We start from the raw sequence: 27,443 nt of genomic DNA, 5'->3' as shown, positions 1-27,443 counted from the left end.
AGCCCATTATGCACCGCGAGAGGCGTTCTAATTATCTATAGATCGCAGTCATTATACGGCTAAAGTTCCAGGTTTCCGTTTGGACCTGCGAGGCTTCGCTCGGCTCGGTGCGGACTCGGTTCGGCCGTCAGCCCCGCTCTCCACGGCGCCGCCTCCCTCTCCGCCCGCCCGCCCGCAGCCGCGACCACGCAGCCGCGCTCCGCACGCGCCGCTCCCGCTGTTCGCAGCCGCTCCGCCGGCCCCGGTTCCACGCGCCTTGGCCCGTCTCCGCCTCGCACGACCGCGGACCGAGAGTGACTTTGTTTTCCTTGCTCTATCAATGGAGTCGTCTCCGCGGGATCCGAGCGACCCGAGCCAGAGCGGCTCCGAGCCCGCTGCGCCGCTCGCGGAGACTCCGGCGGGCGAGGAGCAGCAGGCGCCGGCCAGCAGAGCCAGCAACCCGGACTCCAGCAAAGGTAAGAGCGGCTGTTAGTGAGCAGGAGCCGAGCCGGAGCCGAACCGGATCCGTGACGCGGCAGCTGGCACCGCGCAGAGTTTATGGGAACTTCTGTGTCTGTGAAGCCGCGGTCCGTGACTCAGAGTCGGACTCGGTGAACTGATGATTCTGTGCAACTTTAACCAGACTGGTTCGGCTGTGTTCTGGTTCGGGCCTCCTGGTTCCAGTTGAGGTTCAGCACGCTTTGAGTTTGTCATTCTCTTGTCTTCGGGCCCATCAGCAGAACCAGCCTTTCACCTCAGAGGATGAGCCTTGTTCTGATCACAGCTCGGTGCAGCCCGTTGGACCCGTAGAAACTCAGTCTAAGCCATATTTGTGTAAAGCAGAACTTTCTATCATCATTTGTGTCTTTCTGGATTTGGCGGCTGTCGGCCGCAGGTAGATCGCCAGTCATGTTTAACCGCACGTCTCCGGGTTTGTCGGACTCTGGGACAGAAAGAGTCCAGTTCGTCTCCCGATGCAGCTCTCAGGCCCGACGGCACATTTTCCTGCCGCTCATTACTGGTATGCAGACAGGAGGGAGAGGGAGAAGCTCAGATGGAGCTTCATTGAGTTTCTCGGAGCAGAGCCAGTTACATAACAGGCGTTCAAGGAGAGGGGGAAAATCTGAGCCAGTGTTTGAGCTGTGTGGAAACCGAGACCAGCAGATAGAGTGGCCCTGTTTGGGAGGCAGCCGGACCCGAGTAAATAATGAAAGATAAATAGAACTGAGGCCCGGTGCCTTCAGGCGCCCGCTGTGATTCAGAGGCGCTGTTAAAGTTTGTGCTGGAATTAAACGGTGTGACTGTCATCTTCTCCCTGCGACGGACACTGAACATGGTCAACATCGAGGTGTCAGATTACAGGACAGAAACACCAGAACCAGCTCGGCCCACTGTGCCGTTACATCTGTTACACACGCATTTGTAACAGCTCAATCACGGGTGAACCAAAGTTAAAACCTGAACCTGGCAGAAAAACATTCACATTTCATTACCGACACTTTTTTCATTTTCCTCAAATTATTGTTCTTGCCTGACCAACAAATGATGGGAAACGTGACCCTTGACCCCAAACAGCTGACTGAACCCTTTCCCTCTGAGTAAACAGACGTGAGCCCTGCGGCTGAACAGCCTGAGAGGAGCCTTGTTACTGTACAGCAGCCTGGCACTGAACCTCCCCCTGCTTTCACTTGAAGGTCAAAGGTCACAATTCAAAGCTTGTTAAGAATCATTTCTCATTCGTTTAAATACCAACGAAGCAAATAAGCCTTTTTTTTCTTTAGACTGTGTTAACATCTGTCTGTTTCTTCATGCGTTGTGTAACCTAATTTATTTTTAATACGAGACTCGTCCGGTGATAGTGAAACCTGCCATATCCTGTTCCTGTGCCGCTTAGCTCCATTGTTGTTGTGTTGTCCCTGTAGTTTGGCCGCGTTCGCCGTCCCGCGGCGGAGCCACAGAAAGCGGTCCCCATTCATACGCCAGGGTGTGATTTGGCCGCGAAGGCCTAGTGAGCACGTGATCCAGGAGTCAATGAAGTTAAACTGTGCTGATTCAAAGAGAAACGTTCTGCATGAAATGTTGAAAGTGATTCAAAGTAAACAACGCTGATTACATAAGCGGCTAAATCCCTCAAACCGCCTCATTGGGCTCGTGCGCTCCCAGCCGGCAGTCGTGCTATTTCTGACGGCCCTTGAAGGCAGCAGGCAGGTTATGTAAGAGGTGCGGGCAGCCAGAGACTGTGGGAGCGACCTGTGAACAGCTTAACTAACCTGCTGACCCACATTCCTGCAGCTCGCAGCAGAACAGCCCTCCAGGAACGCTGGCTCTGACAGTGTGTCACAGGCCAGCTGAGGAGAGCCCTGGACGCGTGTCACAGATTAACGGCTGGCTCTTCTCCTTCTTCCAGAAATGTGCTCGCTTGCCTAAAATCTTGCCTGTTCACAGATATGATTAATCAAAACTGTCTGTAAACACTGTCTTTAACTGTCTTTATGCACTTGTTTGTTGTTCCTTGAATATTGTAAAACAGCTTGTGTGTGTGCGTGTGTGTGTGTGTGTGTGTGTGTGTGTGTGTGTGTGTGTGTGTGTGTGTGTGTGTGTGTGTGTGTGTTGCCGGCGGCTCCAGTGGTTTGGTCTGGACGCTGGAGCAGGTTTGTGTGTCGACAGCGGCTGTAACATGTGTTAAGGTGTAACGGTGTCTTGTGTTTCACTGCGGTCGGGTCTGATCGGGTGGAGCGAGCACAGCTGGAGGCTGCACTAGACCCAGAGGCTGACTCTGGATCAGTCAAACACAGAAACGCTGACACATCCCATTACCTTTAACCGACATGTTTTCAACGGCCTGGTTGAAAAACAACAACGCAAAAGTTAATATAGTCGTGTGTTGTTATTCATTGTCTCAGCTTTGCTTCCTGATGACTCGTCAGCCTTTAACTTGTCGGTTTTGTATCTGGGTGAAGACTGAATGTGATGACATGTAACTCACCACCGATGAGTAATATCTGAATTACTGGTTCTCTCTCTCTCTCTTCTCAGAGTGTCCCTGTTTAGACTGACAGCTGACACTCAGCCTCAGAAGTTGCTTCTATTAAAAGCTCCGACCATAGTAAAAGTGTCCCTTCACTCATTTCTCGGGGTCTTTGAGAAGATGGAGTCACGACAGGAAGGAGAAGCATGTTTGCGGCTCATGACTTACTCTTTCTACCTATAAATACCCAGCATGCCTCTGGCTCTGGCCTCCAGCCAGCCGCTAATTAGCGCGCTGGCGGCTCCCGCGTGCAGCGGCAGCTCGTTGCTCGCTGATGAAGACAGAAGCGAGCTGTCAGGGAAGTTTGGTCGACTGTGGGTGAAGCGGCTTGTGCTGCTGTCAGTGACTGGCGCCCTCTCAGCCCCGGCGCTCGCGCTGTGCTGTCAGTCCACCTGTTGATGGTGTGATGTGGAAGCTCCGGTCCTGAGAGGTTCTGGGTCCACAGAACCGCCACGCCTGCTGAGCACGGCGCTGTTCTTCTGTTAGCGGCTCGGCTCGGCTCGCGCGTTGTTGCTACTGTTGTTACTGATGCTGAGGTGAAGTTCTCCTGCAGGATTAGTGTGAACCGTCATTTAACCGCCGCGAATCCCGATCAGCGTCTCTCGCGCGCCGGAGTCATGTCAGCCGCTGCCTTTGAAGTCGGCGTGTTTTTTCCAGCGCCGGTGGAGGATGGGGGCCCCATTTGCATACAAAGCTATTCTCGCCGTCTCTTTGTTCTTGTACGGGCTGTGGAAGGGGGCGTTTGCCTCAGTGGCTCGTGTGTGACGCCGGGCCACAGTACAAACTGCTGAATGGAGCCGGTGAAGAAGAGCTGAAGAAGCTCAAGACCGACAAGATCAACAGCCTGATCTGCTTGATTTGGGTTTGTCTGTGGCTCCTGCTGAAACCTTCGGTCTCTGGAGACTCTGTAGGCGACAGCTTCCTGGCTTCACCACCACAGTGATTGATGCTGGGAGAGCAGACCTGGTCTGGGCCTCGTCTCCATCACTCGGCTTTTTAGAATCCATGTGTCAAACGTTAATCCTTCGCTGTGCAGAACAACATGGGACGACTTTGTGCTAATTGCCAATAGAAGCGGAACCTTCTGATGTCTTTTATTAGAAGCATAATCCACTGCTGCTAATTATTTGCATTTCATTCGCGGCTACATCTAGTTTCCTTATTTCTGCTGCAGCAGATCTAACTCTGCTCAGTGAATCTATGCACACACATGTGCTATAATCAAAGTGTAGCATGTGTCAGAGCTACTGACTGTCATGTCCTGTCTCCTCCCTGGGTCCAAACACACAGGTTGATGGGGGGGTGGGTGTCGTGGGACAGATGTAGTGAACGTCACCTCGCTACTAGTGCAGAGGAGGAACAGACAAATTAAAGCTGTAATAAGTAAATACATTTTGTTTTAGTAACAGAAGCCGAAGCAGCCGGAGCGAGATAAGTCTATGGAAGCCGGACAGATGAAGTGACATCGTAGCATCAGAGGCTCGATGTCGCATCTCAGGTGATAGTGTAATGCTCCCTGAGGACTCCACAACCGAAGAACGGCCTCGTATCAGTTTCTCCCGTGTGAATTCGCAAAGAAGCAAAACGATGCAGAGATGAAAATGAACGTGAGCATGTGTGTGAGTGTGATCTGTGTGTCCAACTTCTCCTTCAGTTCATCGTCAGCACAACTCAGCAAATGATTTCTATGCCTTTGTTTAAGGCTGGTGTGAACTGTTACAACATTGCTGTGATCACATAAACACTGGTGGAAGGTTCCTTTAAATGAAAATGTTAATTAATCAGTGAATAAATTGTTTCTCTGCACGTGTCACTTATGCGATTATGTATAATTAAGCACTTAAAGAGTCTGTAATTACGCTGTGAACCCTGCAAACAACAAACAAGGCATCTGTCAGTCATCCACCGGCGGGAGTCTGATTTAGACCAGAGAATGAAAAGTAACAACTACAAGTCTGCGCTGTCAGTTTTCCTTGTAGTTGAACACCGTGAGCAGTGGCTGCAGATATTCAGATTCAGCTCTAACAGGATAATGATGTGTGGCGCCGGCGCCTCCGCAGCATCTTCACCAATCGCTGTCAGGGAGCAGCTCTTTAAAGAGCAAACACTCGAGCGCTCGGCTGAGATCAAAGCAGGTGTTTCCTGTCAGGCTGATCTGATCTGGTGTCAGTCTGCAGCTCCGAGCGGCCCGTTAGTCAGCATCTCCTCCGCAGATCACGGTGAACGCCGATCAGAGGCTCGCGCTGCAGGAGCTGTCGGTGCCGTCACACCAGAAACCAGCGAGGCTGAACGCGTCAGATCACGAGGTTTGAGGCTTGCGATGGCGCTTTGATGTTTTTAAGGAGGCAAACGGGTCGGAGCCTTCTAACATCGGCTCAGCACTCGTCGCTGGTGCGCTCGCTCCGGGTTTTTTTGCTTCTCCCCCCACTTTTTGTTAGGAGCAGGGCCAGAGCGCTGAGGAGCAAGAGGCCACATCATGGACAGACAGTGACAGATGGACGCGACGGGGCTGAGCTCAAGGTGTGAAGCTAGAGAGGAGCGTGTTTCCTTGTTCTCCCAACGAGCTCCGGCTCCTGCTGCGAAGGCCGTGTGGTGAACGTCTCACACACACACACACACACACACACACACACACACACACACACACACACACACACACACACACACGCACACACTATGAGCGAGGCTCGGACGCTGCTGATGTGCAGGTTTTATACGTGGCTCTGGACCACGTGTGAGGCATCTTATCGGGTGAAACCTCAGCTTCTCAAACACCTGGTAACAGATGATAGTGCAGCCGTTTTAGGACATGACAGATGTCATGATGCGGTCAAAGTCAGACGGAAGCGGACGAGGACCAGGTTCCTTCATGTCCTTCGTTTCCCTCCTTCTTTGCAAAGCGGAGCGAGGACAGAGCTGGAAGTGGCTGCTGATCGATGAGGGTTCTCCCGTCTTTAACGGAGCCGCTATTATTGGCCTGACCTGACGCGCTGGCGTCTGATGCCTGTGTGAAGGAGGACGCCGCGTCTTCGCGCGATAGATCAACTTTTGACGCTGCCGTAACTTTGAGCAAAGTTAACCAAAGTTGAGGTGAAAGTGATGTTTCACTTTGCTGGAGGAGCTTTCGCTCGTCTTTCTTTCATCCCAGGCGTTCGCCCTCAGGAGCTCGACTCAGTCTCAATATTGATTCCTTTCTGTTTCCCACATGAGGTTTATGGGGAGAAAACGTGGAAAATGATTGATGGCACAAAGCGAAGGTGTGCGGCTCATTTAAAGGGCAGCACAGAAGTCAGTCCTCAGGTGACGCAGGTTTGCAGAAGGTCCCGTGTGCTGGCGAAGACTCCAGATAATGAGCGTGTGTGCATCATGTTAGTAGCGTACTGTAGGAAGCATCAGTGAGGAGGAAAAAGAGGAGCGAAAGCAGAGCGAGCGCTTCGTAATGCGACGCAGACAGGAGGAAGGAGCGAGGGGAGTTTTCTGCTGGGAATGAAGCAAAGCAGATTCCTGACGCTTGATTCCCTCTTTCTTCTCTGATTTACCGAGGTCTGTTTGCTGGAGTCTGCACCAATGACAGCGAGGACGAGGGAGCGATAAAGTCATCCGGCAAAAACAGCAGCTGAAATGAGCGATGCGTTCACCGGCTGTAGGAAACCTGATCGACGTGAAACTAAAACAACTCGTCAGCAGCAAAATAACGAATAAAATAATGTCATTTTTCTCCTGAGGCAGAAACAACATTATCATTGACACGCACACACGCACACACACACACACACACACACACACACACAGAACAGGAAGTTCAGTTTGCGTTATCTTTTAACCACATGTGTGAGTAGGAGGCTGCCGCTTCCAAACCCATTTAAATTCCAATATCAGGAGTCACAGCTTATCAGCGCCGCCGCCGACGTCTGACACGTTTCTATATGTTGTTTATATATAGAAAATGTAATTAGACAAAGCTGTCGTCACAAATGTGCAGCTTTGGCCGCTCCATTTCAAAATAAAGCAGGTGACAGTGTCCTCTAAAATAAAAGCAGGTGATGCATGTGTCCTGGTTAATATTCCGGGCGGCGCCGCTGCCCCTGCTCCTCTCCAAATTAAACTGACATCGGCCGCTCGCCTCCCGCTCACAGAAGCAAATTAACTCTGGGAAATTGAATTTTTTAGGTCTGAAATATTTCTGTCCGATCACTCGGCGCTCGGGGCCGGAGGTGTAGGAGGCGGCTGCAGGTTGTTCCCCCGCAGCTCCGTCCACCTGCCTCATCCTCCGCATGCACGCTTCTCTGCAGATGTGGATCAGACTGGGGTCATGATGGGAGACGTTCAGGGCCCGCTGTGTAAAACAAGCTGTTAAAGTCATTACCCAGCGTCTTAGTTCAAGTCAAGCAGGTTGGGAGCATGTAAATCAGCAGTTTAGCCGTAACTTGACTCTATGTTTTGGTCCGTCTCCACTGCAGATGTTTGTTTTCTGGCTCCACGTCCCGATACGTCTAGTGGGATTCAGCTGCATTTGATTTGTCTGTGGGCTTTTTCTGTTTGTGTGTTTTTATGTTCTTGCATTTCGGCTGATGTTGAACTGAAGTGTTTAGGCCTTTGATTTCCCTCTGACAGAGGCAGGCGAAGCGCTGCGTTCGGGCCCCTGACGGGGCTTTGTTTCTACCGCTGGTCTGTGATATCTGGCTGATGAAACCTTGATGTAACACGCGCCCTCGGAGTTAGTTCAGCGCACGGTGGGCGGCTGCACGTATGAAACGTGGAGGCAGCTTCACGCGATGAAACCTCCGTCTGCATCATTACACACCGTTAGTCGCCCAGAGAACCCAGGACCCTCCCTTCACCCTGAGGAGAGGTCGGTTCCAGCACATGATGTCATTACCCAGAATGCACTGCGAGGCTCGGTAGCTTCTCATCATTCAACATCATTAACTATATGATAAACTAACACGTGTTTCGTTACATGAATGTGTCTTAGACACGGTTTAGATTGTGACAGAGCTGACAACCTACCTCCTCTCATCTACGTCTTCATCCTCGTCTTCATCCTCACGGCCTGTTGGTCCGACACGCAGGCCGTCATGAGGAGGGCAGGGGTTAAACAGGCTGTTGGGGATCTCAGGCTGCCTGCACGTCCACGTCACCGTCCACAGCTGCAGCTCATGTGTTTAATATTACCAAGGGTTACACAAGCTGAGCTCAGAGCAACGGCACACGAAAAGCAGGAGTGAGACAAAAGGGAAGCTCTCACACACACACACACACACACACACACACACACAGGTCAAAATTAAAGCCAGCACAGAAACTATGAGTCAGTCGGAGGGAGGACGCAGGACTGATCAATGGCACATTTTCTGGTGAAGGTTCTGTGAATTAAAAACCAACCTACTGTAAAACCAAAAGGACCCAAAGTAAATAAGGTTACAGTTTAATCCAGAGGTTAACGAGAAGGTTCTCACATCTCAGCTTTACCACCGCTCCTATAAACAGTTCATACACAGGTTGTTTATTGGAGCGAAGTCCCTCCACCCACAGTTAAAACATTACTTTAAATTATTCAGAAGCTGGACCTCAGACGTTTAGCCTTCGTGCTTTGCTCTGTTTTGAAAAAAGTTATTCATTGAATGTAGTTTTTTTTTCAGTCACAAACCACACCAGTAAAAAGCCGTTCTGTTCTGGATGGAGAACAGAAACCTGTCTGCTCGTCTGCAGCGCGGCATTGCGTCATGTGGGCTGAGTTTGAATCCTGTTCAAAGCGACATGAGAAATATCACATCAGCATCTTATTATCGCGTATCTGGGACGCTGTCGTGTTCGGTGTCTCGCTTTTAGCACGTGAGGTACAGTAGAAGTGGAGGGAGACAGAACATTCACGGTGCTGCAGGTAATAATAGAGTGATGGATTCTCACCTGGCCCGGTGAGCTGCGGCTCCATCAGGGAAGATAACGACGCCCTGGCGCTGGCGCCGGCGCTCCGCTCCGGGTCGGGTCTGAGCCTGGAGATATTAATAACAAGCAGCCTGCTCCCCACAGCAGCCAACAGAGCGGCTCCAGACAGAGAGCATCCGTCTGAGCTGATGATTCCAGCCTCTGTGACCCACGTGTGATCATGTAACCACACTAAACAGGAAACAGTAGAACGTCAGACAAACCCAGAGACCCGCGCTGGGACTCACCTCTTCCACGTCCCCCCTGGTTCTGACGGTTGAACCTGTAGAGCGGAACCGCGGTAAAATCGGACAGAAGCAGTGGTTGTGCTGCGCGGGGCTCGTGTTCCCACTCATTCACTGGGGCAGCGGTGGAAACGCCGGCTCCATTCGTCTCTGCTGCAGCCTGTGGCCTTTGCGGCGCAGGAGATATTTCAGATGTTTCAGGAGGCTCCTCGGGGACCAACGCGCCGGCCTCGCTCCATCCCTGCCGTCCTGTTTTTAGCTCCACTGTCTGGAGACGCCGCTGTGATTTATTCAGCTCCGCCGCTGCTCAGGTGAGAGTCGGCTCTGAGAGGATGAATGAGCGCCTGTCACACCTGCCCGCTCACTCACAGGCTTATTTTAGGCTGCAGGCAGGAGGACTGCGCTCTTCTTTAATGGCTGCCTGTGTGAGCGGGACTCGAGGGCCCACAGCAGCAAAACACGAGCGGGAGAGAAAGGAGCCGGAGCATCACTTACACCTGCAAAACGACGGCATCAGTGGAGGCTGAAGCCAAAGGAACAGAGTGCACGTGTGAGTGGAAGCAGCTGGTGCAGATACACAGAGAGGCTGGAGATCCTTGTAGGGGCTCATTAGGCTCGTTCAGTTTCAGTCGGTGAAAAGTGAACTCATCCCCAACGTCCTCTGCTGAGAAGCTTCGTTTTGCTGCCGCACACGAGGGCGTCAAACGAAAGCAGCCGCGGCTCTTTGACGTTCCCCTTTCACCAGATTCCTCACAAGCGTTTACTGCCGTCGCCTGCGGCAAGGATATGGATAAAAGGATTAACGTGTCGTCTAGCGGTTTAGCTCCTAAACTCAGCCTGATGGCCCCTGAAAAGGGAAAGCGGAGGCTGAGAGGCGTGTTTAGTGCGTTCGCTGATTCATGAGGCCTGATGAGTTCGGAGGCAGTGAAGGGTAAAATAAGGCAGGTTTGGTCCAAGAGTTTATTTCAAAGATATTAACTCAATAAATGAATAACATTCCTTCTTCTTTATTGAAGTACTGCAGTAATACAATATGGTTTTTAAGACCTAAAAGGTTAAAAAGAAAGAAGAGAAGGGAGCAAACACTGAAGGTCGTCAGTTTCACTCCTCCATCTTCCTTCAGACTCGGTTTTACAGGTTGTGCCTTTGGTTTCAAGTTCAGAATCAGCTTCAGATGAAATAAATAACGATGACGACACCCGCGGCTGATGCTGAGCTCCTCACATCAACGCAGACGCTGCCTGTTTCCCACGGTGGAAGCTGCTGCCGGAGTCAGAGATGCGAGCGTGGAGGACACACTGTGCTCCCAGCAGATGTCAGTGTTACATAATGAGCCCAGCACCTGCCGCTCTCACATCCACCATTAGAATCTGTCACAATGGGTGTGTGGACCGGGTCCGGCCTCCGGAGCCCGTGCGGCCGGCGACGCGTGGGTCCTGCTCACACACCTTCAGCTGCAGCTGACCCCTGCGTCTGCTCGCTGCCGAGCAGCCCGGAGGACTTGACTGTGGTGACAGCTGCTTCCTGCTGCGGCTGAAAGCGAAGCTGGGAAGCAGCGAGAGTGAAGCAAACACTGAGGCTGAACGATCAGCTGATCTTCATAAAGTTCTGAATGTCATTTTTTTAGTTAACAAAAAAAAACGTACATTTTTGCATCGTCTTCCTGATGTTTGATGGAGTCCTCAGGCTTATCACCATAAAAGCAAAGGTTTGGTTCTGCTGGGTTTGACCGGGTGTCCTGTTATGGGACCTTCTATGTCCACGTGGCCTCAGGCCCGAGCTCTGGTACATCACTACCAGACTGGTTGCTCAGCTGGTTGCCAGGTGAGTCTGTGGTCGGTGAGGAGCCACAGAAGGACCGCTGTGGAGTCCAGCTGAAGGCGGCGCCATGGCGACGGCACGGCGACGGCACGGCGACGCCACGGCGACGCCACGGCGACGCCACAGCGCTCGCACGCCTTCCCCCTGGCTTCAGTTGCTGCGGCGCCGCGTCAGTTGCGTTTGGCCGCTGGCGATAAGCTGCTGCCTGCTGAGGTGACAGCGAACGTTACTGCGGTTAGACAGGAAGCATCTACCAGGAGCCGAGCGCGTGCCTGCGCCGTGTCTCCTCTCGGCAGCCGCGAGATGAACAACGGTCGTCTGATCTGACGGCTGCAGACGTGTGAACTCTCCTGGACGGACGAGCTGAGCGTTCTGTGACGCTTTTCCTTCCACGTGTGGATTAACTTGATTAATCTTTGTTGTGTCTCTGAAGCAGCAGTGGCAGCAGCAGCAGCAGCAGCGTTGCTTCCTCCCTATGGTCGTTCTAGAACAAGTCACTAGGAGTTCACTCATCTCTCTGTCTAATCCTTAAATCTCATTTTATCTCCACCATCTTAAACCCTCCCTCCATTTGATGCTGTGGGCGACTGAGGCAGCGAGGGGGGCGGCTCTGCCTTTCTTCCTTCTTATTTTGAGCTCCCTGACGAGCGGCGGTGGAATGACTTGAGCTGCTGCTGCTAATGCTCTATAATTGGCACAAGGAGCCGCTCGCTTTGAACAATTAGAGGATGCGGGAGTTGTAATCTCTGCTGAGACTCCGAGGGAGACAAACGCACGTTCGGCCAGAATGACTGCGTCAAACAGCAGCTACCTAGGTCTTGAGAGCCCAGGTTTCAGCCGGGAAGATTTAACCTGAGCTATTGTCCTGAAGTCATGCTTGTGCAAAGACGAGCGAAACCTGACACAGGCTCAGCTCCACTTACAGCTGCCTTTGGGTGCTGAGAGCGTCTCCACTTCAGTGTGACACAGATCAGGGCTTCAGGCCTCCTGTGGAGTCTGCATCAGCTCAGCCTTCAGATGCTAAGAAAAGCACGTTGTCCTTTATCTGCTTGTGTTGCACCAGTACCTGTCAATGAAAGTAGAGCTGTGTGAAGCCCAGGCTAAATGTTAGCTGCTGCTGCTGCTAGTCAATCGTATTCCTGCTCATAACACACAGCGATGTAGGAGGAGGGGAAACCACGTTTCCACAGTCTGCTGAAGTAGTGAGCTGTTACCCTGAGTCGTCTGCTCGCCTCACTGGAGCTCTGAATATTTCAGCAGTGAGCTGCAGCTTCTGGGTCAGTGTGTCAGTTTCCGATCTGTCGTGACAGAAAAGGGAGGAGAAGGAGGAGGGAGGTCTGTGAGAAGGAGGACTTGTGTGTAGGAGCAGGTAGATGCAGGTTGAGAGGACTAAGCATCCTCTGCCTCCATCCATCCCAGCATCCTCTGCCTCCATCCATCCCAGCATCCTCTGCCTCCATCCATCCCAGCATCCTCTGCCTCCATCAGGCCCAGCATCCTCTGCCTCCATCAGGCCCAGCATCCTCTGCCTCCATCAGGCCCAGCATCCTCTGCCTCCATCAGGCCCAGCATGCTCTGCCTCCATCCATCCCAGCATGCTCTGCCTCCATCCATCCCAGCATCCTCTGCCTCCATCCATCCCAGCATCCTCTGCCTCCATCAGGCCCAGCATGCTCTGCCTCCATCCATCCCAGCATCCTCTGCCTCCATCCATCCCAGCATCCTCTGCCTCCATTCTGCCCAGGAGCCGCTGCATTTGAAACAAACGTCCACGTCCCCACAACAGAGCAGTGATAAACAGAGCCACACCTTACCTGAGGTGCTGTCAACGCTATCATCTCTCCATATCCGACCCAAAGCATTGTGCGATTTTGGGCTTCCTGGAGCTGCATCCGCTTCTGAGTTGAATAGGTCAGAGCTGATGAATATTCTAATCTGGCCCAGATTCCATGATAAAACCTTGTAGTTGCCCGTAATCATGCTTGAAGAATGAAGTGCGTGCAGCAGGATTAATGTGTGAGGCTCAGATAAACGACGGGCTGCAGGCGGAGGCAGCGGCTGCGTTTCTGCTGAAGCCGGTGTTTCGTGGCCACATTATATCAAGTTGTTTTCCAGGTCAGCGCCGTTAGTTTGCACTGTTTCTCTCCTGACCAGGTTTTTTCAGTTACACCACAGAGTGTGTGTGTGTGTGTGTGTGTGTGTGTGTGAGCTGAGGCTGGTTCTGCTGTGGGGAAACGGTGGACATACAGTATGTAAGGTGGATTCTCTACCTTTTAAACAGGTTCACTGTCATCTTGCAGTTCACACAGGGGCCGTGACCCCCGGTCAACAACAGAACAGAACCAGCTGTGATGATGAGCTGTTGAGTCTGAACCGTGCATCCGTCTTGACAGCAGGCGGACGGAGCCTCCATCCTCTCCATTAGTCTAGATGCTGACATCTTCAGGTGGTGTCCACGTGTTTTAACCTCTGGTTTGTGTCCTGCAGGTTCTACAGCAGCTGTGAAAAAGACGCACTCATGTAAGTCCAGCTTTTTATTCCTTTCATTCTAGTTGAAGGCACAGGAGGTTGAGACACGGTTTATTTCATGGCTTTGCTTGGTGACAGGTGGAGCTGAGAACAACATCCTGTTTCCCTCCATTAATACGCATTATGAACACATTATCTAGAGTTTCACTGGTCCTGTCTGATTGGTTTGGGGTTTGTGGTTTTTAGCGGGGGCTTTTTCTCGACTCTTTTGTATCAGCCACCGTTCACACACGACAGCTGAACCCGTTCACCAGTTCGTCCTCGTTCTGTGCTATGAGCATTGTGAGCAGGTACCCACCGAGTCGTGGGCTGACGCGCAGCCGGGGCTTTTTCCCAACGTCTCGCAACTTGCTGTTGAGAATCTCATGATGTGGGGGGTGGGAACGCTTGGAGGCGTAAATCATCCCACTGTTCTGCCAATTTGGAGGAAGAATGAAGCTGCTCTCTGCTGGCAGCCGCGGTTCTCGCCTCAAGCTTTCTGATATTTGCCCAGACGCAGTTTACAGGGAGCATAATCATTTCCCACTGATGCTCTGCAGCTCAGCTCCAGTGGGCAGCTGGATGAAATGCCCTCCCTTCACTTGGTTTGTTTTGTGGTTATATATATATATATATATGTGTGTGTGTGTGTGTGTGTGTGTGTGTGTGTGTGTGTGTGTGTGTGTGTGTGTGTGTGTGTGTGTGTGTGTGTTTGTGTATATATAAATAGATGTGAGGTGAGAGATTCAGGTCCACGTTAAACCCACTGCTCATGACCTGTTCCTATTAAAAGGATCTGGTCGTGGTCCTGAGCTGAATGTTGTGTTCCCTCGGCTTTTGGTGCTGGTGTAAGTCCTGTCATGGCGGGTTTATTAAGGCTGGGCTTGGTCCACTGTGGCCGCAGTGAAGCGACCCGTGTGTGTTGGAACCAGCGTGGTTGGACGGCGGCTGTGATTGTGCTGAAGCTGCAGCTCCCGTGCTTTGCTGCTGCGTCGTCTTCCTCTTTGGTTATTTCTGTTCGTTCTTTTCTCTCCTTTCACACGTCCTTCCTTCCTTTTCCTGTCGGCTCAGCTTCTCCTCTGTCTCTGGGTTTGTTTTGTGAACCACATGAAGGTGAGACGCGGAACAAACACGCCGCCTTCTCCGTAGTGGCTTTGTCATCATCAAAAACTGATCTCAACGCCGATCTTGAAAGCTCGCTGTCATTTAATCGGGTTTGGAGATTAAGTTGTTTGTGTTGGTTCCAGTGTGACAGTGTGGAGCAGCGTTGCTCGCATGGGAACCTCACAGTGACACAGGAAGCCATGGGCCACTGGTCGTCATGAAATGGTTTCACAACAAACCACAACCTGTTTTCTGACATCTCTGTTGTCTAGAGATGAAACAAACAAGACGGCGTGGTCCTACTGTACGTAACGCTGCTTCCTTTAACTTGTTCTGTTGTTAGCATTTATCTTAGCAGCTCTTCCTCTTATTTGACCTGTACCTCACAGCACAGAACTGAATATTTGCTGTTGTTATACACTGGCGTGCAGAAGGAGCTTCTCTGTCGGAGAGTAACGTCAGGGTCCGGCTCCATCCAGCCAGACCACAAGGACAGTCCAGAACAGAGCAGAGAGCAGTCAGTCACTGTGAAACAAAAAACAAAATGAGCCCCTTCACTAGATGATTAGGATCATCGGTTCCTGTATTTAGTTCCTCGACAGGGATCCTGCTTCAAAATAACACCGAGTGGTCCTTGATTTTGGTTTTGAGCAGAATTTGTGAAAATGTATGAATCTCAGTGTATTTCACAACTTCCACAAGCTCTCAGGAGCTCGCTTACCTGCACCGTCTGCGCGTTGGCCGACAGCCCCGTCAGTCAGAGGGGCAGGGCCGTGGGGGCGGGGCTTGCTGTTGACATCACGGTCACATGGATCCTCATGCCGTGCAGGGAGCAGCGCAGGATGTCAGAGCAGAGAGCGAGCGGCTGCTGTTCACAGAGGACCCTCCTGCCACAGCCTCCTGCACGAGGCTGGAGTAGAAATATGTATTTTGTCATTTCTGCCATGAAAGGTAAGCTGGAGTTGGACCCTGTCTGCTGTTTGTTGATGATGTCAAACGGGCTCATTGTGTGTTTGTCTGAGAAGAGGCTCTGCTTCGTCTAAGCTCCCGGAGGAGTTGTGGTGGGTGAACAGCTCGGTCTGTGTTTTGTTTACACGCGGCACTGTCAGTGCTGCTGCCTTGTGAAGGAAAGTGATGGCTGAGGATGTGGAGCCGGAGCCGGAGTGGTACATCACTACCAGCTGCTGTTGGTCAGAATGAGACTTGAAGGTTCCAGTTGGGTCTGTAAATGATGAACGGATCGATGTGCTGTACGTTGTAGCCAGACTGACGGACCCTCAGTTACGTGAAGATTCTCGTTCACACAGAGGCAGTTTTTTAAATGAGAGTGAGTTGGGTCCAGTCTCTGATTTCAGGCAGGAGGCAGTGAGGCGTGGTGATTGTCAGCAACGGGTTGGAGCATGGACCCGTTCCTCTCCAGAGGGTCAGCGCGTGGCGCTGGTTCTGACCGGGGGGGGGGGGGGGGGGGGGGGTGGTCACTGTGTCTGCAGCGCTGAAGAATGGGACACGATGGCGCTTTTAGTTGGTTTCCTACACACAAACCCACTCAGTTCCCCTGAACCGGAGCGGTGCTGTTTCACCTGTGCTGGGACTGGGCTCGCTGCTCTCAGCCCATTTCTGTCGTTTCCAGCCGTTCCTGTGTCGGACATTAATGCTGCTCTGAGCAAACTGTCAGGTGGAGGAATGCGGAGCGCTGCTGTGAGTGCCCCCTGCTGGCTGCGCTCAGCTGAGCTTCCTTGGACCCAACTTGGACCTTGGGGCTCTAGAGACTCTGAAAGCTGGACGCAGGTCGTCTGGACTCATTATTCTTGCTCACGTGTGGAAGCTTCCATTACCTACACTGGTGATATTCTGCTGCAGAGCATTTAGTCAAAAACCACAGAGAAAGCACAGAGGAGCAGCAGTAGAAACGGGATGTGCCGCCGGTCCGTGTGTCTGCTGCCACACAGTGAAGCGGTGCTGCTGTGGATGCTTGTGTCCTGCAGACGGGACCGACTGCTGCTGGTTTCCCTCGGGTCGGCCTCCTGCGGTGCCTCTGTGTCCGCGCCCATAGGATCAACTATGTGCTGACCGTAAACCAGAGGGTTCTTTGCTCCCGTCGTCTTCTGACATGCTTCAGTCTTTAACTGAAACCTCTTCCTACAGTTTACTGTTAAACAAACTGAAGCTCTCAGTCGCTGAAGGAAGGAGGCGTGAATCAGTGTTTTCCAGGCAGCCTGTGAGTGTGTGTCCATTCTGCTGTTATGTCACAGGATTACAGGCAGGAGATTATTCAACTGTTCTCTGCAGGGAGGGGATGCTGGCATTAGTCATGACATCACTGCGACCTCAGACGGCCCAATCAGGGTCCGGTGGCCTCCACATGAACTGTGTCACCATTCCAACAATCGAATCCAGAAAATGCGTTTGATTCAACTATTAGTAAATGTTGTTGCGTTGGTGATGTCGTAGAACGTTTAGCCCTTTGTGTCATGGACAGCCCGTCCATGCGAGCCACAGCCTGGACGAGCAGAACCCGGGCTGGTCCGCGTGGGCTGAGGTGACGAGGGATGAGCTGCAGACAGAGGGAGATGCAGATCTGTGACAGACTGGTGGTTGGAGGTCACGCCTGTCTCCTGGCCTGAGCACATGCACACAGACGGAGTCGGAGCTGAGGGTCGACTGTGGGCCCCTCGGAGCGGGAGGCCTGCTGTCCGTTACTCAAATTCAAGTAAATTTGTAAGATTAAATAATAATCAACAAGAAAAATAATAAGAGATGTTGATAATAAATAACTAGTAATTACACTAATATGTGCCATTTTGTAAGATTAAATAATAATCAACAAAAAAATAATAAGAGATAATGATAATAAATAACTAGCAATTGCACTAATATGTACAGCGATTAGTGAGTGGAGTTCAGGATGGCTTTTGGCACAAAGGTAGCTCCTTTTTCAGTCACTCAGATGCAGGGTGAAGGGCGTGGGAGGGGTCTCCGATCATCCTGCCTGCTGGCATGAGAGCCTGCTGATCATGGCTTTGGGAAGGAGCTCTAATTCAAAAATCAGTGATTTTGGAGCACACGTTGCCACGGTTCTCTAGTGCATTCCTGTTCTGTAGGGCGGTGGAGAATGTGATGATGCTCTCAATGAAGGAGAGGTAGGAAGTCATCAAATTGTCCCTGTTGAGTTTCCTGAGGAGGTACTGACGCAGGTGACATCTCTTAGGAACCGCTGTAGAAACACAAAAAGACTGGACGAGCAGTTGTAGAGTTCCTCCACTTCCTTCCCTCGCATCGGACTCCCTCACATTCAAACTCCTTTTCTTTCCAAGACCGACTGAAGCTCCGATGGTAAATAAGAGAAGCTTGAGGAGGGAGGAGCACAACTGCTATCACACTTGAACTGAACTTGATGATGATGAGGCAGGAGGAAGCTGGGGGCGGGTGGAGGTTGTTTTTCTGTTTCCAAAGCAAACCTTGACACATTTCTGAAGTTGGATGGTGTCCTCGCGGCCCTTCGCTCTCCTCCTTTGATCCACTCTGAAGAACTTTTTTTGTGTTTCAGATAATTTATCCATCAGGGACTTGTTTTGCCAAAGCTTTAGTATTTTTAGAATAAACAGCGGTGGCTCTCGTGAAATTCTTCTAGCTCATTAGCCGCCGCTGATGCGCTGCTCATTACACGTATTCCACATGTGCAGCGTCCACAGGGGAAAACCCATGGCCGGAACCAGAACCTGTAGAGTTAACCTATGGATGGAAGGTGACGGAGTCGGCACCGAGCTGCTGCTTCGTCTGCTCCACGGGCGCTGCCATATGTCGGCCGTTATTGCAGATTAACTGGAGGCTGATCAGATTAAACACGGGGCCCGTTAGCAACGTTTGAGGGACACCAGCCCGCGGCTCGGCCCGCTCCCACCCACCGCCGTCTGTCAGGGTCCAAACCCTCACAAAGTTGGTTAATGGACTTTACATCGCATAATGACCGGCACGAATTACGTTACTTTAGTTCAAAACACGCGTCGTGTTCAGTCCGGGACTTGGAGGCAGCGAACGTGTGAAGTGTAAATGAGGTGCGAGCTGCTCAGCGGTGACGTGAAGTGATTGCTGTAATGATGACCAGCGTTAAAAATTCACACTCGCTCCACTCGTTTGCACTTGGGAGTCCTGGATGGTTCGGCTGCTTCCACAGCCAGAGTCGGAGGTTACAACGGGATGAGAGGCCCAAGGAATGAGAAGCCCAAATACAGAGAACACGAGTCCCGTGATGCGTTCAGGAGCCGACATCTGCTGTAGCTGTTGTTTTGACTGGAACATGCTGATGAAGCTAAAGAGGCAGAACAGAGGCCGACGCTGGGACGCGATGTCCTCTGTCGCACTCAGGTCCGGCTAAACACACTCCAACAGACGGAGCCGCTGAACAGATGCTGACTAGCATGAAAGCGCTCTGTGTGACAGCCGCCGCTCCGACAGCCGATGAGTCATTAAAACAATGTCTTCTCAGGTTCACTGGTGTAGGAGGAGGAGGGCGGCTGTCGGTGCAAAGGTCAGGATGAGAGGAAACCGGCTCGAGGTCGTCTTCTGCAGCAGCTCAACCTAAAACAATCAGATCAAAATGGAGTCACGCTTTCCAGGAAACAGAGACAGGCTTCAAAATACACCGCTGAGGTTTCCTGATAGCTGAGAAATAAGTTCAGCTTATTTCTATTGCACTGATTCACATCAAAAAGGGCCTCAAGGATATTAAATGTTACAGAAGGCCACACAGGATCAGCGTGGACGCTCATCAGCCTCCACCAGCGTCAGGGCAGAGAAGACAGACGCATGATCTGAGGAGTCGATGGTGATGATGTCACTGATGGAGGCCATCGGTGGTTTTTAGGTTTCAGAGGTTTGCTGTGCTGCCTGGCAGGATGTCACATCATGAGCACTGAGCAGCGCTGAGCGGCTGGCGGACCCAGGAAACAAAGCAGATGTTTGTGTTTGCAGCTGCTGTATAAATAACCGGCTCTAATTTCAAGCAGTGGCTTTGTTGAACGTCGGCTTTGATGTTGAAGCGCAGAATTCAGCCGGGATTAACTCGCACAGCTAATTACTGAGAGGGAACGGCACCGAGGAGCTGTGTGTGTGTGTGTGTGTGTGTGTGTGTGTGTGTGTGTGTGTGTGTGTGTGTGTGTGTGTTCTGGAAGTCCACTCATACTGATGATGAAATGCAACATGCCCACTCATCTGTTCATCTGATAGTGGGTCAGACACTGGGTCAGGTGATCCTTCCTTCTGCAGAGAGAGAGAGGGAGAGAGAGAGAGAGAGAGAGAGAGAGAGAGAGAAACTGACTGCAGGCACTCATCACAACACAACAGCAGCGTTTTGTTAAAGTCAAACAGAATAAAGTTCTGATGCATGGTTCGGTTCGGTCAATAGCCTTCAGATGATGATCCCGTTCTTTTTCTGTGCTGCTGCAACATCCCCCAGTGGGATGAATAGAGGTTTATCCTATCAACATTACTGGTTTCCAGCAGCATAAGCTGTGAGGACACTGGCGATAGGACACGCGTCCTCCTGCAGCTCAAACATCCTCCAGTCAAACGACGAACAAGTCATTTACTGTGTAATTAAAGGCCGGTTGTCCCTCAGACAAACTGTGGACGGACATGTGACGGGCGTGAGTGATGTGGACGTGCTCTACCTGTAATTAAATGGCCTGCTGCTTGTGCCATCGAACAGTTAACGCGTTTGTAAGATCAGGGTGTGTTTGTGTTCATGCATAGTAACAGTGTGTGGCTGCTCCCTTACATAACTTCCCTCCGCTAAATATAGAGGCGAGCTGTCACTCTGCTCAAAGTGCTGAGTGTATAAATACAACAGTCGGGCTCGGTGTGAGCTGCTGCATCCTGCGCTGTGTATGAACGGGCCCGGGAGCCAACCCGGTGCCCAGCGCGGGGGAACCCGACCCAGATGACTCAGTGGAGAAGATCCAGTAGGATGGAGCCACTCCCAGTGTCACAGACGCACACTTTGTGTATCTGTAAACAGTCCCTCTGCCTGAATATGCAGCGCTCACGCCTGTCCCGCCTTTGTGCTGACTGCCTGCGCTTCCTGTGTCTGCAGCTCAGATTGAAATCATTCCCTGTAAGATCTGCGGAGACAAATCGTCAGGGATCCACTACGGGGTGATCACCTGCGAGGGCTGCAAGGTAAGCGCCGCGCTTGCATCATGTCCTGTGTTGCATCGCGTCCCGAGCTGGTCCCTCCAAAGAGGCCTTGGGCCTTTTCTTTTATGCCGTTCCTTCACTTCAAATAAGAAACAAACTTGGCCCGTAAAAGATTAAACTTCTGCCATCATTTGTCACGATGACGCATGGTTCTCTCCTCATTATCATAGACATGAGTGTCATTATTTGAACCAGATGAAACATTTGACGTTCAGTCAGTCACGCAAGTTCGGATCAGGAAACCCACAAGCTGGCGTGTTCAGCTGCCGCGACAGCTGTTGGCAGCTGGAGGCTCGTTTCACAGCCAGCGAGCAGCCGATGAAGATTCATCCGAGTTCTGACGGGTTCTAGGCGCGGCGCCCCGTAATCCGGAACCGCCGTGTCCCACATAAACACTGTGGCTCTTGTGTCTCAGGGCTTCTTCAGGCGCAGTCAGCAGAGTAACGCCACCTACTCGTGTCCTCGCCAGAAAACCTGCGTGATCGACCGGACCAGTCGGAACCGCTGCCAGCACTGCCGTCTGCAGAAATGCCTGGCCGTGGGCATGTCCCGAGACGGTGAGACGTCCGAGCCGGACTGCCCGTCTGCAAACCCGCCTGGGGGGGGGGGGGGGGTCTCGGCCCGGTTCAGACAGGTCCAAACTAACCTCTGCTCTGCTTCCACGCAGCCGTGAAGTTCGGCCGCATGTCCAAGAAGCAGCGCGACAGTCTGTACGCCGAGGTCCAGAAGCACCGGCTGCAGCAGCAGCAGCAGCAGGGCTCCGTCCTCAGCAGCTCCAGCTTGGACGACGCCGAGCCGCTGTCGCCCCAGTACGGCCTCGCCTCCAGCGCCGAGCTGGGAGGCTACGCGGAGCAGGACTCGCCCGAAGCCGCGTCTCTGTCCTCCAAGGTGCTTCACTGTGAAGGCGTGGGCGCGTGGCAGTCGCATAGAGGCTAAACGTGTGGTGTTTTACAAGCAGGCGGACTCCGGGGGTGAAGGAGGGGGAGGTGGGTTCTACCTGGACATCCAGCCGTCTCCCGACCAGTCTGGGCTCGACATTAACGGCATCAAACCGGAGCCGCTGTGCGACTACGGCTCCAGTAACGGCTTCTTCCCCTACTGCTCCTTCAGCAACGGGGAGGCGTCGCCCACAGCGTCCATGGCCGAACTCGGTGAGGTCCAGGTCACTGTCACTGTGTTCGCTCTGAAGCTCGTAATGACACGGCAGGCGTTTCAGTACATGTGGCACAAATCTCAAATCTGAATGGCAGAAGCATCGGATGAAAATAAAATAGAACAACATGTTATACAACAAGACACTCAGTGACTCCATCACCTTCTAACAGCTTCAAATGAGGAATCAGAGTCTGCTCAAAGTAGAATGGAGTCAGACTGTTAATAATAAATAATAATAACAATAATAATAATAATAATAAACTGACCAACCACATGCAGTGGGAGCATCAGCATCACCAACATCCTCTGCTTTTGTGGTTTAACATTTTATTCACTCATATAAAACCAGGGGTAAATGTTCTAACGGACGTCCACTCTGCTCTGGGTGGAAAAATGCTGAAAGAGACAAAGGCGAGGAGAGAAAGCGGTGAAACAGAGCGCGGTGGAGACGGAGACGGGACTCAGGGGCAAACACGAACAGAAAGGTGTTTTAAAATAGCAGGAGGTTGGAAACTCATCTTCAGAGCTCATTAAAATCTCTGTGGTAATTAGCCGCCTGTTAATTAGGGCCAACCGGGTGCAGCAGGGCCCTCGTTGGGGGAAATCATCTTCCTATGCTCCCTGGAGACCTTTCTATTCATGTTTCTGCCTTCGACAGGAGCATTTATTGTAATAGCTCCAACCCCTGATCCAAACACAGCCTTCATTATCATGTTTAACAGTCGTTAGCAGCACAGACGAGCGGCGCTCATGGCCGTCTGTTGGCGTGGAGTTGCTCCTCCACCCGCCTCCCCCGACCTCCGCTGACCCGATGACCTCATCTTTTCTTCCAGACCACCTGGCCCACGTCGTGTCCAAGTCCCACCACGAGACGTGCCAGTACCTGAAGGAGGAGCTGCAGCCCACGCGCGGCGAGAGGCTCCCGCAGGCCGAGGTGGACGGCTACCAGCGGAAGGTGCGTTGGCGTCCACCACTCGCTTCTGCACGTGTCACACAGACGCATCAGTACAACCGCTCCTCGTCCGCCCTGCAGCCGCGGGAGCTGATGTGGCAGCTCTGCGCCGTCAAGATCACCGAGGCCATCCAGTACGTGGTGGAGTTCGCCAAGCGCATCGACGGCTTCATGGAGCTCAGCCAGAACGACCAGATCGTGCTGCTGAAGGCCGGTGAGACGTGCTGCGCGTCAGTCACAGTCATCCATCATTCACCATAATTGGGCCACGCTGGTTCTGCTCGCGCAGATAACGCACCTACGTCACCCATCCTCCCTTCTAACTCAGTTAGTCCGATGCGAAGCTGCTGTTAGACTCGGCCCGAGCTGCGTCCTGAGTCGCTGTCGCTGTTCCCTGCCAGGCTCCCTGGAGGTCGTCTTCATTCGAATGTGCCGGCTGTTTGACGAGCAGAACAACGCCGTCTACTTTGACGGGAAATTTGCGGGTCCCGACGTCTTCAAAGCTTTAGGTGAGTGGAGGAGCAGCGTCCCCAGACACGTGCACCATCTCCAGCTGCGCCTGTGCTACGGCGCAGACGAGCGCCCTCGTCATAAATAGCCGCATCCACTCAGAATGACACACGACAGGTTCTCTTGATGTCTGGATTTAAATAAGTCACTTCCATCAGACGTGATTTCAAGCGCGGTGAAGATAAGCTATGAGGTAAACGCTGTTTGCGCCTGGAGTCAGATTATAACGATTACATGTTTAATTTCCACTTTTCTCTCCCTTCTGGGGAATAAACAACCCAGATGCCACGTCCTCGCGTGTCGCGGCGCGTGATGCGCTGAACGCCGCACGCCGGCAGCTCAGCGCGTTTTCCTGCTCGCTCTCTTCCAGGTTGCGATGACTTGATCGCATCAGTCTTCGACTTCGCCAAGAGCCTGTGTTCACTGCAGCTGACGGAGGAGGAGCTGGCTTTGTTCTCCGCGTTTGTTTTGCTCTCGGCAGGTTCGCCTCGGCTTCAGTCACGTTCACGTCCAAACCAGATCGAGCATGAAATGATGTGTGTGTGTGTGCGTGTGCGTGTGTGCAGACCGGTCGTGGCTGCAGGACAAGCTGCAGGTGGAGAAGCTGCAGCAGAAGACACAGTCGGCTCTGCAGCACGTCCTGCAGAAAAACCAGCGCGACGACGGCGTTCTGAGCGAGGTAGGTCACAGCTCGGTCACACGAGGCGCCAGCAGCCACCGTGATTTAACTCACGCGCCTCATAAAGTGGTCACACGCTCAAACGCGCACCACACCTCCACCTAGTGGAGAGGCTGTGAACTGTAGCGGCTCGATGGGACACGGACTCTCCTGACGGCGCAGTAGACGCTGTCTGTCCAGCAGGTTGTCGCACCAAAGCCCACTGCTCCTGGTGACCATGGTAACGCATTCGGGAGGATGTGACACATCCAGTCATGAACCGGTCTCCTCTCCTTGTCTCCTCAGCTCAGGTGTCGAGTGTCGGCGCTGCGCTCGCTGTGTAGCCGTCACACGGAGAAGCTGTCAGCGTTCAGAGCCGTTCACCCCGACATCGTCCGAATGCACTTCCCGCCTCTGTACAAGGAGCTGTTCGGTGCCGACCTGGAGCTGGCCGTGCAGACAGACGACTAGGTGGAGGCCACCGCACAGAGACAGGACACACGCGCACAAACGGACTTCTCCTCACCTCCTCTGCTCGGCCGGAGGAGGCGCTGGTCTTCCTCCACCGGCACTCACGGACTTCTTGTATTCAGGATCTGAGCTGATATTAAAATGCACTTTGGTTCTTTACACTGAAAGCTGCTGTTTTCTTCTTGCACTCGACTGTCGAGACGTCGCCTCTGAGGGAACGAAACCACGAACGTACCACGATGCAGGAAACGAGCGCCACGGTAGGTTTGAGGACGGAATCAGAGGACGAAGGCAACTCTGCAGCTTTAGTGCTACACAGACTGATCTGTAGCTGCACGTGGCACAGAATCCAGTGACTCGGTTTCACAAATGACGGACTTTTCCATCAGCACACATTGGCACCAGGGTCTCGATCCGTGTCTCTGCTGATGTGTAACCTGGTGCTTCCTACAGTAGCTCCTCTCACTTGCTCTGGAAGTGGAACACATGTAATGTCACTGTGTGGCTCAGCCCAGCCGTGGAATCAAGTCTGTACAAATGTTGACCTCTTCTTTAACGCCCAGAACTTTGTTGCAGCTCTGCAGTGAAGCAAGACACAAAATATGAAAATCTGGAATGAAAAAAAAATAAGGTAAAAAGTTCCCGCCAGTCATCAAATACCAGGAATCAGCTGATGCTCTGGTCCTGATCCTCCAACACCTGCAGACGGCGTCTCACTCGAGGGGTGTCTTCTACTGCCATCTAGTGGTGCTGATACAAAAATGCAGCTTCTCGTTTCTCAGCACGTCTCAAAATCAGACCCACTGATGCAGCACACAAATTTCATAACCGTTAGAGCAATAAGGGATTAAACTATGCACGAGAATAATATGACATAATATGACACGATGAAAACATCTGATCTGCTGCCTACACTTTGTAATCTGTGCTGGGAAAAGCAACATTTTCCCATCATGACCAGTAGAGGACAGAAAGTCAGGTCCAACCACAGCTATGGGGTGAAGCCTAACCTTGAGTCCATCCAGACGGGCAAAGCACCGATCAGGCAGGAGCAGCAGGGGAAAGACTGATGGCTGACATCCTGTTGTTATGCTAATCATCAACAGACTGCAACATCTTATTTATCATCCCCCAGGTTAATGTTTTCAGTTTGTGGGGTTCAAGGCCATTTCAGGCATTACATATGTCAACACCTCAGCCCAGCACCACTCTGGCAAACGAACATAACTGAATGTCAATCATTAAAAAAAATGTGTTGTTTTTCTGTTTAGTCTGAAAATAGTGTGTCAATGATTCATAAGTCTGGGGCTCTTTGCATAGACTGCGCTGAATGAGCAGATAGCTAGATGAATGGATGGATGGATGGATGGATGGATGGATGGATGGATGGATGGATGGATGGATGGATGGATGGATGGATGGATGGATGATGGAGGGGCGGATGGATGGATGGATGGATGGATGATGGAGGGACGGACGGATGGCTAGTTTGAAGGAATACATTTTGAATGGATAATAAATGGATGGATGGATGAATGATAGATGGATGGATGATAGATTGATGGATGGATGGATGGATGGATGGATGATAGATGGATGGATGGATGGATGGATGGATGGATGATGGAGGGACGGATGGATGGATGGATGGATGGATGATGGAGGGACGGACGGATGGCTAGTTTGAAGGAATACATTTTGAATGGATAATAAATGGATGGATGGATGAATGATAGATGGATGGATGATAGATTGATGGATGGATGGATGGATGGATGGATGATAGATGGATGGATGGATGGATGGATGGATGGATGGATGGATGGATGGATGGATGGATGGATGATGGAGGGACGGATGGATGGATGGATGGATGGATGATGGAGGGACGGACGGATGGCTAGTTTGAAGGAATAAATTTTGAATGGATAATAAATGGATGGATGGATGAATGATAGATGGATGGATGATAGATTGATGGATGGATGGATGGATGATAGATTGATGGATGGATGGATGGATGGATGGATGGATGGATGGATGGATGGATGGATGGATGGATGGATGGACTAAGAGATAGGAGTAGTTTTTGTTTTTCATCACGTTTGCTGATGACACTCTTCTCCCTCCACCCTCATCCTTTCCTTTGTAATTAACTCTAACTCCTTCTGCTCACTGGATAAATTGCTGTAGAGGCCAGTTTTATTACTTGGCATCATGATGTATAGTTCAGTGCACTGCTTCCCTTACATGTAGTTTCTTAGTAGATGTCTGCCTGCTTCAATATTTCCACTGGGAAATTCTCTTTAGTTTTTTAGTTTGAATCCATGTCTGAAGGTCTCTGGTGACCCCATGATTAAATGTTTCATACAGTAACTGAAATGATGAAAAACACAGAAGCGTCGCAAGGTGAATACAAACAAACTGTTAACATTGATGCTACAGCTCTGTCCCCTTGATGAATGATGAATCAGACCTAAATATGCTGACACGCGGGTGAAATGAAACTAGGAACACATCATCTGCCACAGGTTCGGCTCGTCTCCTCTCTTCAAACGACTCAGACTGTGCAGAGCTGCTTTGTCAAAAGAAAAATACAGTTGTTTGTTAACGGCTTTGTTCAAAGTGTTTTTAAATGGTCTTTTTACAGTCAGAACATGTTAAATAAACAAATGAAGCTGATGAGTTTCCGATCTGAGGATGGGCTGAGTGGACATGTGGAAGCAGCACAGGACTGAAGATGTGTAGCTGCAGGAGCAGCATCCCACCGCTGCGGTTCTGTCCAGCAGGTGGCAGTAGAGCACAGGAGAACCTGCTGGAATCTGAAGGGGCCCATTTTTCAGCTGAAAACCAGCAGATTGGCCAATTTCGTGTGCGACAGCGGCTGCT

At 51.7% G+C, this 27,443-nt stretch overlaps 1 protein-coding gene and 1 long non-coding RNA gene across 9 annotated transcripts; one reads left to right on the top strand and one right to left on the bottom strand.

Moving 5' to 3' along the window:
* Window positions 1-108: 108 nt before the first annotated feature.
* On the top strand, window positions 109-27,236 carry LOC114852132 (nuclear receptor ROR-alpha A-like). Of its 8 annotated transcripts, none has more exons than XM_029144296.3 (12): window positions 112-455; window positions 13,489-13,521; window positions 20,705-20,790; window positions 21,278-21,365; window positions 21,476-21,696; window positions 21,764-21,959; window positions 22,797-22,918; window positions 22,997-23,129; window positions 23,317-23,424; window positions 23,796-23,906; window positions 23,992-24,104; window positions 24,390-27,236. In XM_029144296.3, exons 1-12 carry the CDS (start codon window positions 320-322, stop codon window positions 24,552-24,554), a joined length of 1,512 nt encoding a protein of 503 aa, XP_029000129.1. In that variant the 5' UTR covers window positions 112-319; the 3' UTR covers window positions 24,555-27,236. The 8 variants fall into 8 exon arrangements, with proteins under 8 accessions (XP_055363326.1, XP_029000129.1, XP_055363325.1 ...); XM_029144294.3 differs by having other exon boundaries at window positions 119-455; window positions 21,224-21,365; XM_029144295.3 differs by having other exon boundaries at window positions 127-455; window positions 21,224-21,365; window positions 21,767-21,959.
* On the bottom strand, window positions 10,172-11,572 carry LOC129603876 (uncharacterized). Its single transcript, XR_008694178.1, has 2 exons — window positions 10,827-11,572; window positions 10,172-10,725 (listed from the first exon to the last, which is right to left on the bottom strand). It is a non-coding gene; the product is annotated as an uncharacterized LOC129603876 (long non-coding RNA).
* Window positions 27,237-27,443: the final 207 nt, after the last annotated feature.

Source organism: Betta splendens, chromosome 3 (assembly GCF_900634795.4).
Source record: "Betta splendens chromosome 3, fBetSpl5.4, whole genome shotgun sequence".
Classification (NCBI taxonomy): Eukaryota; Metazoa; Chordata; class Actinopteri; order Anabantiformes; family Osphronemidae; genus Betta; species Betta splendens.
This window is presented reverse-complemented; position numbering and strand designations above follow the sequence as displayed.